The sequence below is a fragment of the Hylobates moloch genome, unplaced genomic scaffold (assembly GCF_009828535.3).
Source record: "Hylobates moloch isolate HMO894 unplaced genomic scaffold, HMol_V3 SCAFFOLD_11, whole genome shotgun sequence".
Taxonomy (NCBI): Eukaryota; Metazoa; Chordata; class Mammalia; order Primates; family Hylobatidae; genus Hylobates; species Hylobates moloch.
The window spans coordinates 96,213,165-96,226,773 of NW_026652286.1; the positions used below are offsets into that span (position 1 = coordinate 96,213,165).

Sequence of the window (13,609 nt, forward strand, 5' to 3'; positions counted from 1 at the left end):
AAAAGGTGACATGTTTCATGTATATTTGGACATCTAAAGTTACGCAACAAAGGACTTCCTCATCTGAGTGTGCCTTATTCAAGTTTATCATTGAATTAAAATTTCATACATGTAAAGAAACAATGTATTTTAATAAATCTTTTCTGTAAAGCAAATGACTTGAATTATATGAAGGATCATGTCAGACTCAGATATTTTTTAAATCTGTATTTTCATACATCAGGATTGCTTAAAGCAAAGTAGACCTTTCCAGCTGATAGACCCTGAAAGCTACAAAAAGACTTTGTAGATTACCTAGAATAACTCATCCCTAAATCTCAATTTCAGAGTATTTAAAATGCCATGTAGTCACTGGTTTGAGGCAAAAATGTGAGCACAGTGGTCCTGAGTCTCCATTTCTAGGAGAGGGATGGCGGGGAGATACAAGCTGGGGTGCTTGCCACTAGGGGCAGCTCTGGGGCGGAGTGCAGCAGGGTAGAGGAAACGGACTATTTCTGAAAAGTGGGAACATCCCACAGTGTGAATTTCATTGAGGCAAGAGTTCGCACCAAGTGCAAAATTGCATAGGGGTGAATTGTTTACAGTTACTGCCTCAAGATGCATTGTTTGCAGAAAGATAAACCTCTCAGGGTACAGCAGGAATGGTTGTCCAGAGCTGGATTACAGGGGCCACCAGTGAAAATCCTCCATGCAGCCTAGTCTTCTTCAGCTTATTCGTGTGTCATCACAAAGCAATTCCAATTTTTTGCTTGACATAATATGTAAAGGCTAATATCTCCCTGGTGTTTGGCAAACGTGCTGTCCTATCAGAACAAACCAGACAACTGTTTTCTAGGTTTTTAAAACTTTTTCATTACATTCATTATGCTCCAAACTTTTTTGTAATTCCAATAACACACCATGCTTTCTACACTTGACCTCAGCCAAAAGGCCGAGAAGTGATCAAATGATGCTTTCTTTTATGCCTCAATGCCTCTGCACATATGGGTCTTCTGCTGGAAATATGACCCCCTTGTTCTACATGGAAAACGCCTCTGCTCACCTTCAAACCTTGACTAGGTAGTGTCTTCTCTGTGAAATTCTCTCTGGATCAGGATTCTTCTCCCCTGTGTTCACACTGTATTTGGTACATATTTCTCTTGAAGTAAATTTACCAAACTGTAGTTCTTGGATTGGTTTTCTGCTCCTTCCTCCCTTCCCCCAGATTTGAAGCAACTGAGGCCAGAGTCATCTTTGATAGGCATTCAAAAAATATTTGTAGGAAGCAATAATCATTTTTCATAAACTTTTCAGAAACTTCACACTACTCACTATTATGGTATGCTTAGAGTCTGGGAAGATTAAATACTTTTTGATTGATTTGCTAGATTACCAGGTACACCACAAAGCTCCAATTTTCTTAGCAGATATAGGCAGAACTCCATTGTAAATGGCATAATCATACAGTCACATTTTGTTCCTCTAAAACATAACATCTACCAACAATAAGACATACACACACACAAATTAAAAGAAAAAAAAAACCTTATCCCCAACCCCAAATGTTCCCTCTCCTCTCCTTTCTTCTCCCCTCCCCTCCCCTCCTCTCTCCTCGTCTGTTCTCTCTCTCCTTTTGCTCCCACTCCAACCACAAGTAACTTTTCACAATCTAACTCTAGGCATTAGAAGGGTGTTTAACACTTAGTAGATGCTCAAAAACTATTTGAGAATAGATGTCCCTCATTCTTTTTGCTGACTAATTTCTGGAAAGGGCAGTCTAATCTTGCAGCTTCCATTAATTCATTCCCTATCTACTCTTTAACCCATAGCAATCTCATTTCTTCTCTGACCACTCTACTGAAATTGTTGTTGCAGAGGTCATCAATGACCTAATTACAAAATTTAATGGAATTATCTCTGTCTTTCTTCTGCCTGACTTCATTATAGGATATAGCATCATTTGTCTCTTTGAAATGTAGTATACTTTAAAAAGTATAAGTTTTAAAGCAAAGAGACCCTAGTTTAAATTTGTGTTCATCTTCTACTAGCTGTGTGAACTTGGGCAAGTCACCTTGTAAAATCTCTCATCATCTTGAAATAGGGCTTTTGATATTTATTTCTCAGAGTTGTTGCAAGGGTCAGCTGGGATTTTGTGGGTGAAGCACTCAGCACAGCGCCTGGCTTAGTGTAGCCATGCAATAAACACCTCCTTTCTCCCCTCAGCTTCCCAATGTTTGCTGTTTCTTGATTTTCTTCCAGAGGTTCCTCCTTTTCCTTGCCTATCTCCTCTCATTCCACATTTTTCCCCTGCCCTATTTCAGATTTTCTCCATCTCTTACCTGAACTATTTGCCATTCATATGGTCAATATTCCAAAAATATTGGCTGATTGATAGTCTCCTAATTGGTTTTTATGGTTCCCATCTGCTTTTTTCTCCAATTCAAATTTCACGTTGTCACCAGAGTTGATGCTTCTCAAATACAGGTTAGTAATGTAGCCCCCAACACCAAACAAAAAAAAAAAAGAAAAAAAGAAAACCACCAAACCCAAACCAATCTGAATAGCATCCCTTGCCTAAAGAATAAAATCTATAATTCAACACTAGGCTAGGTGTGGTGGCTCACACCTGTAATCCCAGCACTTTGGAAGGCTGAGATAGGAGGATCCCTTTGGACCAGAAGTTCAAGACAAGCCTAGGCAACATAGCAAGACCCTGTCTCTAATTTAAAAAAAAAAAAAAAAGAACCCTTCTACACTGCAATGTGACCCCTTGTTTGTCCAGCCTCATTGCCTAATCCTGTATGTCCTACCCTATGTTCTGACTTATCTTTTCCTATTTTCAAAACCTCTCTGTGAGTTTTCACTCTTCAATGCTTTTATTCAAACTGCTAATGCCCTAGTCTTTTTTATTGAAATTCCGACTTGAAGTATTAACTGAAATACCAATTCCTCCATAGGACCTGCTTAGACTACCTCTTTTCCTCTAGTTAAAATGTATCAATCTTTCCACTCACACCTCTTGTGCACTTGTATTTTGCACTTAATTAATTCGGCTTTGAGAGATCATGTGCTCCAATGCACCATGTGTACCTTATTTATCTAGCTATATCCCAAGGACTTCCTGAACAAGGAGCCTTACACTGTGTTCTAGCTTAACAACCACTTGTAGAATTAAACTGAGTTGAAAATCAACAAGAATAGTCCTGTATCCTATGAAGGGTATTATAAAGGAAGCTTACACATAACAAAGGCTAACATTTATCGAGCACTTACTGTGTGCCAAACTCTCTTCTAAGTGCCCTACACAGCACTAATGCTCACGATCACTCCAGCAAGGAGATGCTATTTATTATCTTGATTCTACAGACGGGGAAACTGAGTTACAGAGAAGTTAAATAACTTAACCACAATAAAACTGCTAGTAAGTGATGGAAACGGGTCCAAAACTCAGGTGGCTTGACTTTGAGTCTGCACGCTCAATCACTAGTTGGTAGTTAGTATAGGCTGATGGTATTTTGCAGTGCTTCTGAGGAAAGCAACAGCAGAAATTCCGCACATGCCGCCTGCTTTCCTTGGGATGGGCAGCCAAGGACAGGTGAGGCGACCTCAGAAAGTCTTTTTCAGCCCTGGTTTGCACGTAAGTCTTTGCAAGATTTAGAGGACAAGAGATGATGTCCTTCTGTGCCTTGGTATCCTTGGTGTCAAGTACAAGGGCAGCCAAATGTTGTGCAAAACATTCTACTTTGACACCTAAGCCTTTTGATGAGCAATTAAACCAAGGAGGCTTATCTGGTGACAGTCCTTCTCCCGAGGTGACGTCATTGCTCACCATGGCCCCTGTGAAGGCTGTTGGAAACAAACAGCTGACCCTGTGCACTCCCCAAGGTTGAGAGCATTGCCCAGGGCTCTGTTCTCGGAACTGAGGCTGCATCAAAGTCCTGAAGCATTTTCTTCCTTTTTCCTTGGAAGGAGAACCTGGATGTGGTGGTTGGCCAACTGTGGTTTGATTTAGGTTGTATTTAACCAGCACTAGCCTCCTCCTCCACACTCCTTCTCTAACCACACCAATTCAGTGCAGCGTCGTCTGACCCTTTTTAAAGTAGCGAGGCCCTCCCTAGGGAAATGAAGGGAGGACTCATGAAAGAAACAGAAGGAGATACCATGGGGAGGAGTTTAAGTTATTCCCTCCAATTCTTTCTCCTGTCTTTATCCCTGAACCCTCACTTCCTTGCTTCACCACCATCCTGGTAATTGATCCCTGTATTTGTAGTTCACCAGTGCAAGATATTAAAGCTATTTGTGGGTCTCAGGGAGGTGTTCAGCATCCGGTGATCAAAATGCCTTTGAGCCAGTAACAGGTCAGCTCAAACAGACTTTGTTTTAGGTGTAAGGGAATTGCTTCTACTTTAAAAAGAAACAATCTGGGTCTTAGAGACCCACAGTAGTAGGGTGGGCTGGGCCTTTAAGAGATCATCTCTTTCCTGCCACCACCTCTAACTAGGCTCCAGTTACCTTTAAAAGACCTACAGAGAAAGCCATTCTCTACCCAGTCTTAGTCATTCATCCCAGTCCTTAACCAGCCTTACCCTCGGTAAATGCTTATCATCTATCCCAAATCCCCCATGCTGCACTCTACAGAAATGCATTTCCTCTTGCTCAGCAGCAAAATGAGAGCTGCACAGTGAAATCTGGCCATACGTCATTTTGTGTTTGAAGGCAGCTAACACTGCTCTCAGCATCATCCACGTTTCTGTCTGTATTTCCAGCTTTCCTGCCAGCCGCAAATTCCACTTCTTCTATGCTCACTGCCTGCTTCTTTCCCTCATAATGGGCCAACCGTTGGGATTGGCCATTCTGAATGTTGTGTGGGGGAGAGACTCTGTGTCCCAGTGTTGAGAGTGGGGACCGTCTGTCTTACGACAACAGTGTTGTGGGAAGACATTCCTGTGTCTTCGGGAGTTCCCTGCCTTGGCATCCTGGAGCAGGTGCAATAATGTGTCAGGGTGCCTGCCCCTTCCAGTTTACATTTACTTGGATGTGCACCCAGGAGAAATCTAGTCTGGAAGCTACTAGCTGTCACTTCAGTTTTCTCCTGGAAATTGAATAATAATAATAGTTTATGAGTCTCCATAAGTAATAGACAGGTGTTGGGTGTCTTGTGTCTGTAGGAAAAGGGAGCCTGTGCAGCTGAGAATAAACAACAGTTGCTTGGTAATATGACCTCCTTTCATTTAAAGTCAGAGGCCTGGCTGCAGGTGGGGAAAGGGGAGGCTGGGTTGTTCTGGTTACCACCTGTCTGGGGAAGTGGGAAATGGGGGCAAAGGTGAGGTCAGTTTCACAGAGAACTGTGGGGTGGCTGAGAGCCAAATATTGGAGAGAAGAAATATGGGAGCAAATGCAATCGCTGAGATTCTGACGCGGGGCATGAAAACTCTTTGGTTCTGACGTTGGCACCAGCTACTTTGAGAAATTGTTTCTCTACACTTTTGGAGGCCTCTAAACTGGCTTCAGAAGGCATGAGTTCCAGTTCTGGCCTTGTCATGGATTAGCCGTCGTCATTTATCTGTGACCTTGGATAAACTACTGAATCTCTCTGTCCCACTTTCATCAATTGTAAAGGCTGCTGGGAAGACACAGTGTGATGTACGAAGGCTCTTTCCAAAAGTGTAAAGGTCACCATACACATAAAAAGCACAGGATACTGGACAGAATTAAAGGAAGGAGAAACTCGATTCTTTCCTCAAGGAGCTTATAGTCTTAACAGTAATGTTGGCTCACAGCTGTAGGGCATTTCATATTTCAAAGCAGTGCCTCATTTATTATCTTACTTGCCAGAGCCATGGGCAACAGAAACAGCTGGAAAGGGCTGGAGGATGTGTTTTGAACAGGGTTTTAATTGTCGAAAAGGTTATGGCTTGAAAAAAAGAGGGGACTGCAGGTGCAAGTGAGTAAGGACAGTGTTCAGGCTAAGAGAACTCTGGGTATCTGCTTCCCAATCAAGTGAGACATTTTAGATTCCTGTTTGGAGGTTTTCCCTTAGGCCAGGTGAAATGTAAATGATCACTCTTAGCCACTGCTGCGCCCAAGGCTTAAATTAAATCTCATAGGATTTCAGTTCCAGAATCTACTGTGGGTGGGAAAAGTGGCTGAAGTGTGTGGGAAGAGGGTGCTGGTGGCTTTTCTTCCTTGTAAGAGGTATACACTTAAATTCAGAGTGCCCAGAACCTAAAGCTTCCCCCCTTGTTGTTTCTCCCTCTTCCCAAGCTGCCCACAGAATCTTCTGGCCCCTGTCTTGTGGACCATCCTTTTGTGTTTTTGGCCTCCAAGCGAATGGTAGTGTCCTGGCTTCCCTTCTTCCCATAAGCCCCTGAGACCCTCATCTTCTATGTCAAGAGCCCACCCAATACGCAGGTTCCTTGAACTGGGAAGTTATCAGATCCCTTGCAAAACACTGGTCCTTGGAGGAAGTACAAGGCAGTGAACAAACTCTGTGGAACTTGGCTTAACTCCGGATCCTGAAGTTTGGAATTACAGTGCAGCCTCCTCAGCATCCCTGGAGCCGGAAGAGGTGACCTGCTCCTTGTCAGGCTTGACACCTGATGGCAAGGGGTTTCTGCTTTCTGTGCTATGTCCGGGAGTTAAAGTAGAGTGAAACCAAATCACTCCTGAGAGGGCCAGTGGCTGGATTTCAGAAACGGGGGCCCACATTCCAGGGAGTCATTTATGGGTGGGCCTGGCCTTGGCTTTTCAACCATAGTATCTCTCCCCTTGAGGAAGACATATTTCCCTCAGTTTCCCAGCCTCTCAAAGGTTGTGTAATATCAGGATGCCTTGAGCTTTTCCGTACTTGACAAGTGTCATTGCAGAGCTTGGTAGACCCATAGCCAGCTGTTACCCTTGATGTCTTGCTGAACTGCAGGGATGTATTTACTTGCAGTGAATTCTTGAGGTCTTTAGGGATGTGAATTTTCCTCAGCTTTAGGACACTTGTGAAATGTGACTTTTGTCCTGGCACGGAAGCTGGGCATTGGCTCCCAGATAGAAACTGGACTCTGAGAGAGGCAGAAAAGAGGGGGGTGGATCAGATTGTGGACTTCATGGTATATTCTTGGATGCTTCTCATGATCTCTTTGAAAGTCACCAACGGGGCTACACATGGTGGCTCATGCCTATAATCTCAGCACTTTGGGAGGCCAAAGCGGGCAGATCACTTGAGGCCAGGAGTTTGAGACCAGCCTGGGCAACTTAGCAAGATCTCATATCTACAAAAATAAATAAAACTCAGCTGGGTGTGGTGGTGAGCACCTGTACTCCCACCTACTCAGGAGGCTCAGGTGGAAAGACAGCTTGAGCCCAGGAATTCAAGGTTGCAGTGAGCCATGACTGCACCACTGCACTCAAGCCTGGGCAACAGAATGAGACTTTGTCTCTTAAAAACAAAACAAAACAGTTACTGACCCAAGAGACAAATGCATTGGGCTGGGGATGAAGGAGGAGAATGGGTGCTACAGCCTTGCTTTAGGAGCTGGGCTGGGTTGGACTCAGTGCCCACAGGGAGCGCCTAAATAGGATGGATCAGTTCTAGGGTTGATGATCTCTTAGGGCCTGGGTCTAGAAAGTGAGTGTGGTTCAGCACATCTTGGGATGCTACCAGGACTGACCCAGACTTCCTAGGTTCCATGACATGGGGACATACTGGACCCTGTGACCCAGTCCATGGCAGGCTGAAGCAGAACTGAATCAGCCCTCAGGAATGTAAGGGGGGGTACACTCAACTCCCTGGGGCTCTGTTGGATGCATTGCTTTGTGGGTGCTCACCGACTCCTCATTTCATTCTTTGCTCAGGACGCCGCTATGGTACTGGCAGCTGGCTCATGTACAGGGTTCAGCCCCCATTTTCCTTACTGGTCCTGTGTCGTTTGTCTCTCAGACCCTATTGTCCGTCTTTCCTTCGTATGTCATGTCTGGTGTCCTCAGCTCACGCCGCCACGGGAGAACTGTCCTCTCTTCTCAGCTTGTCATTTTGGAAGCAGCCTCCAGCAACCTTGCTTTGCCTCCTCTGACTGTACTCCGGCTTGCAGTGCCACTACCCACACCCCCAAATAATTCAAAGTGCCTTTCTTAGGAGACAAGAGCTAGTTGAAAAGTCTCCTCATTTTCCTTCAACCCTTATCATGGGTGGCCTGAGACAGTGAGGACTGAATTCATTGACTCCCCTTTCTCTGCACACCCCACCCCCAAGGAAATAGCCGAGTTCGACTAATGGCAGCTGCCTGGCCAATCGTTGCCCTGAGAAAGTTTGGTTTGTGATCCTATTTCACTAGGCTGATTGGAGCAGGCTTTACTTGAAGGTAGAGTCCCTCCCCGAGGGAATCCGTGTACAGTTACACTAGCAGTCGCTGCCAGTGCTAGCCCATTCAGGATAGCCCCCCTCACGCCCGCCCCCAGCCCCTGCTCCTCCTCCTCCTTTTTTGTTTTTATGCAGTGTCTCGCTTCCTCTCTCTCTCTCTCCCTTTCCCTCCTACCACTGCCTCTTCCTCCCGCTCTCTACCTCCCTGCAGCGCCAAGCCGGCTCCCCAACCTGGTCTGCTGAACGCAAACCGCTGAGAGTTTGCTGCACCGCCCCCTGGGGCCCCTGGCTGCCGAGTCCCGCTAAGGCAAAGACGCCAGCAAGCGAGGGAGCGCAGCGGAAGAAAAACAAGCGGGCGCGCGAGGGGAGCCCCACGAGGGCGGCCGAGTGTCTGCCAGGCGGCTCCCGCCCCTCCCGGGTGGCCTTGCCGGCGGCTGACTGCCCGGAGGACGCGCGCTCCGAAAAGTTAGACTCCGGGCGGCGGCGCGCCACGCAGCGTCCCCTAGCGTCCCTTCCTCGCTGCGCTCCGAGAAAGGAACTTGTTCCTCCGGCCCCTGGATTAGGGAGTGTGCCGCGGGCCAAGGGTGGGGAGCAGCCAGAGGGAGACGCGAACAAGGCCGCTGGCGGAGGGTGCAGGGCGAGCGCAGAGGCGACGGCCCCCATGCCGGCGGCCAACATGATGGAGAACCGGCCGCTGCCCGCCCTGCAGGTGCCCGAGCCGCAGGGCGCGCCCGAGGGCAGCCCGGTCTGGTCCAGTTCGTCGACCCCCACGCTTCGCCGCCGGCGCTTCAAGATGCGCCGCATGAAGAACGTACAGGAACAGAGCCTGGAGGCCGGGCTGGCCCGGGACCTACCCGGCGTCTTGGCCCCGGGCAAGGAGTTCCTGCAGCTGCCGTCCATCGAGATCACGCCCTCCAGCGACGAGGACACCCCGTGGTCCAACTGCTCCACACCCAGCGCGTCCCCGCGCCGAAAACGCTTCCTCCTCCGCAAGTGGCTGAGGGTGAGGGAGCGGAAGGAGTGCAGTGAAAGCAGGTACGTCCCCGTTCCGCCCTTCTTCCCTTCCCTCGCGTCGTCTTAGAGCCGTCCAGGGCCCCGGGGCATTCTGGGGGAAACGTCCTGGGGGAGAGCAGGAGCCCATCACCAGAGGCGCTTCTGACGGGCGCTGCGCCTGGTCCCAGGGATGGTGGCATTCAGCTTCCACACATGCCACCCGCTCCCCAACCCAGGGTGAGGGGCTTCATGTTGCACGACACGTTTACGTGGAGCTTCACGCTGCATTCCATCTCCCTTCATCCCCACAGCGAAATAAATAATACAAATAATAGCAGCTAATAGTTATCGAGCACTTAACCATGTTCGCGGCACTATGTTGAGCGCTTCATGTACCTCCAGATTTCATCCCTACGCAAACTCTCTGAGGTAGGCCTTACTATGGCTCCCTTTCTACGGGAGATAGCAAAAGGCCAGAGAACAGTTAAGTGGTTTATATTTCTGAACTCCGTTTCAATCTTATTTTATGTTCGGCCACACCGGATTGCCTTAACTGGCTCACTCGTGTGGAGGTGAAATATTGACATTGAGTGAGTCACATTTCCTACCATATCAGAGTCTTTAGGCATCGATACCTACAAGACTGTGGTTTATAGCAGCTACTTTTTTGCCTCGGTCAATGTGGCATCTGGGTAATGGGAGAAGGTTGAGCTTCCCTCACGTAGAGAATTGGTGCAGGGCGCCCTAGAGCAGCTCTACACAGCCTGGTCAGGACTGCTGCTTCAGGGAGTTGTGTCTGAGCCAAGCCCCTTGCCTGGTGGAGGGCAGGGAGTCCTCACTTGCTCATTGGTACCACGAATCCTACATATTTACTTTGAGACTGTAGGGCCCTGGCTCTTAACGGATTTGTGTTGTTGTGCGGAGCAACTGAGTCATTGATCACTTTCCCTGGAATTCCTTCTCCAAATCTGTTCAGTCACATTGATTTCAATTCAGTAAGTACTTACTGAATATTTCTGTGAGCTGTCTAGTAACAGCTAATAGTGGTGATGCTGAGGAGGGTGTGGGGGAAGGATAGGTAGAGTAAGGGGTTGTAGAGGTTGAGAAGGAAGATGAGAGGACGCTTGTATAAGAAATGAACACCTGGGCGCAGTGGCCCATGCCACTTTGGGAGGCCGAGGTGTGTGGATCACTTCAGGTCAGGAGTTCGAGACCACCCTGGCCAACATGGTGAAACCTTGTCTCTATTAAAAGTACAAAAATTAGCGGACGTAGTGGCAGGCTCCTGTAATCCCAACTACTTGGGAGGCTGAGGCAAGAGAATCACTTGAACCTGGGCGCAGGGGCTGCAGTGAGCCGAGATCATGCCACTGCACTCCAGCCTGGGCCACAGAGTGAGACTCTGTCTCAAAAAAAAAAAAAAAAAAAAAAAATTGAAGACCTGTGGGAGCCATTGGAAAACATACTGTGCTGTGTGGTACTGATTGTACTAGAAAAGAGAGAGTTCTGGAGAAGTAGAGGAAGACTTCTTGAAGGAAGAGGCTGACACCATGACAAATAAAGATGGGTAGTAGAAAACAGCAGGAAAAGAATGAGGTTGGGTGCATAAGACTGGCTGAAGGGAACAATATGAAGAGTGGCAGGAGAAACAGAATGAGCCATGTGTCTTTGCGGGGTGGGGACTGAGGAGTAGGATCGGTTATGCAGAAGATGGGCATTTTGGGCCTTCCAGAGTTTCTCTTTTCTGTTTGCAACAACTGAGCATGGTTCTCTCAGCAGGTGCAGATACAGAGTTTTGTTCTGTGGGTTTTTGTGGACCCTGGGGATAGAAGTTATTTCTGTTTGGTACTTCATCCTGCTACCCTTTTCACAGAATAGAGGGAAATGGGGCAAGTTTGGTGGGAGCTAACCTTGAACTAAAGTAGTTTGTCAGGCCTGGGGCAGTGGCTCATGCCTGTAATCCCAGCACTTTGGGAGGCTGAGGCGGGAGGGTCACCTGAGGTGAGGCGGGAGGGTCACCTGAGGTCAGGAGTTCGAGACCAGCTTGGCCAACATGGTGAAACCGTCTCTACTAAAAATACAAAAAATTAGCCAGGTGTAGTAGCGGGTGCCTGTAATCCCAGCTACTCGGGAGGCCAAGGCAGAATTGCTTGAACCCGGGAGGTGGAGGTTGCAGTGAGCCAAGATTGCGCCATTGCAATCCAGCCTGGGCAACAAGAGCGAAACTTCGTCTTAAATAAATAAATAAATAAATAAAGTAGTTTGTCATGGCTTGTCGGCTTTTCCCTCAAATGTAAAAGAAACTAAAAGAGACCTTCTTTTGATCTTGAGCTTCTGCCATATATACTGAGGACAAAATATGGTAAAAAGAGCCGGGTGCAATGGCATGGCCTGTATTCCCAGCTACTTGGGTTGTGGTGTGAGGATCATGTGAGCCCAAGAGTTCAAGGCTTTAGTAGGCTATAATGGTGCCTGTGAATAACCACTGCACTTCAGCCTGGACAACGTGGTGAGATCCCCAACCCCAACTCTTAAAATGTTATATATATATATGTGTGTGTGTGTGTGTGTGTATGAAGAAAAAAGTCTTGCATTGCTGGCTAGGATGGGGATGACAGTAGATTTGGTTAGATTTAGGAAGGTATTCCTGATTTCCAGAGTTGTCTATGTGTGTAGTGGAACCTTCTGATATTTGTTGGATTTGGGGACATATCCTTAAAATTTGGCAGGCTTTTCACCTAGATGTAGTTCAGGCAGTTATTTTAAGTGGTGACTTTTTGGACTGGAAGAACCTATGTATCGGCCGGGTGCAGTGGCTCACGCCTGTAATCCTAGCACCTTGGGAGGATGAGGCAGGCAGATTGCCTGAGCTCAGGAGTTCGCCACCAACTTGGGCAACACAGAGAAACACTGTCTCTACTAAAAATACAAAAATTAGCCAGGTGTGGTGGTGGACGCCTGTAGTCCCAGCTACTCAGGAGGCTGAGGCAGGAGAATTGCTTGAACTCGGGAGGTGGAGGTTGCAGTGAGCTGAGATATCGCCACTGCACTCCAGCCTGGGCAACAGAGCGAGACTCCGTTTCCAAAAAAAAAACCAACAACGACAAAAAACAAGAACATATGTATCTGAAAAGGCAAACTCTGGATTCAAATTCAAATTCGTGTGACTCACATCTACTCTTAGCTACTGTTATACTGCCTTCTGTTGGAATCTATTTGGATCGTGTGTAAAACAAAGCCCCATCATTTTTAGGCCTCGAAGATGAAAGGCTTCCTTCCAAGAAAAGCAGCAATCAAGTGAATAGGTGCTTGTAGATACCACCAAGTGGCCTGAGAAGGAATTGGTGGCAGGGTGTCGTAGCTCATGCCTGTAATCCCAGCACTTTGGGAGGCTGAGGCAGATCATTTGAGGCCAGGAGTTCGAGACCAGCCTAGCCAACATGGCTAAACCCTGTTGCTCCTAAAAATACAAAAATTAGCTGGACATGGTAGTGTGCACCTGTAATCCCAGCTACTCAGGAGGCTGAGGCATGAGAATTGCTTGAACTCAGTGGGCAAAGGTTTCAGTGAGCTGAGATCACACCACTGCACTCCAGCCTGGGCGACAGAGCAAGACTCCATTTCTAAAAAAAAAAAAAAAATGGAATTGGCATTTAGAGGCAATGGAGTGCAGGGAACATTAGACTTAATATCAGAAGACAGCTGTACATTTAAGTTCTATCATCAATTAGCTATGGAGATTAGCTTGAGCATTTCACTTTACCTCCATGAGTTTTACCTTCTTCATTTGCGGAAGAGGATATCTGTGGGTTAATGGAAAGTCTGAAGAGTAGTGCATGTGAAAATGTTTTGCAAACTTCCTCTTGCTGTTCAAGGGTGAAGGCTTATTTCATTACTGTGTGAGTCTCTCACATGGAATGGATGTTTGTTTAAAAATATGAGGTTACATACTCATGTGTCCTGGAGCAGCACCTGAGCCTCCTCACCCAATTCAGGATTTGGAAATGATGGTTGGAAAATGGCTCTGCTCTGGCCTGGATTAGGGAGGATTAGCATACCAGGCCCAGCATGACGTCTCCACATTCCCCACCCCAAATCTACCGCTCCAAAAGAGAGAAAAACACCTTTCAAGCTTGCTATGAAATTCAGTGTGATATGGTAGAAGTTAAGTGGCTGAGAGGGCCATAGCTTGTGGATTTCTTTTAATTTTTGTTTTTTCATTATTTGTTTCATTATTTGCTTTTTTTTTTTATTTGTCACTGACTTGAAGCTCAAGCTTGTGGATTT

At 46.9% G+C, this 13,609-nt stretch overlaps 1 protein-coding gene across 5 annotated transcripts in view; it reads left to right on the forward strand.

Annotated features, from left to right (window-relative positions):
• GRAMD1B (GRAM domain containing 1B) overlaps window positions 1-13,609 on the forward strand; it is a 274,598-nt gene that overhangs the window by 64,513 nt on the left and 196,476 nt on the right. For 3 of the 5 annotated variants that reach the window (XM_032167751.2, XM_058446825.1, XM_032167755.2), the window contains exon 2: window positions 8,541-9,364. The exons of the other annotated variants lie outside the window; for them this stretch is intronic. In XM_032167751.2, coding sequence (XP_032023642.1) covers window positions 8,991-9,364 — 374 coding nt within the window. In that variant the 5' untranslated portion in view covers window positions 8,541-8,990. The remainder of the gene's footprint in view (window positions 1-8,540; window positions 9,365-13,609) is intronic. 5 annotated transcript variants of the gene reach the window in all.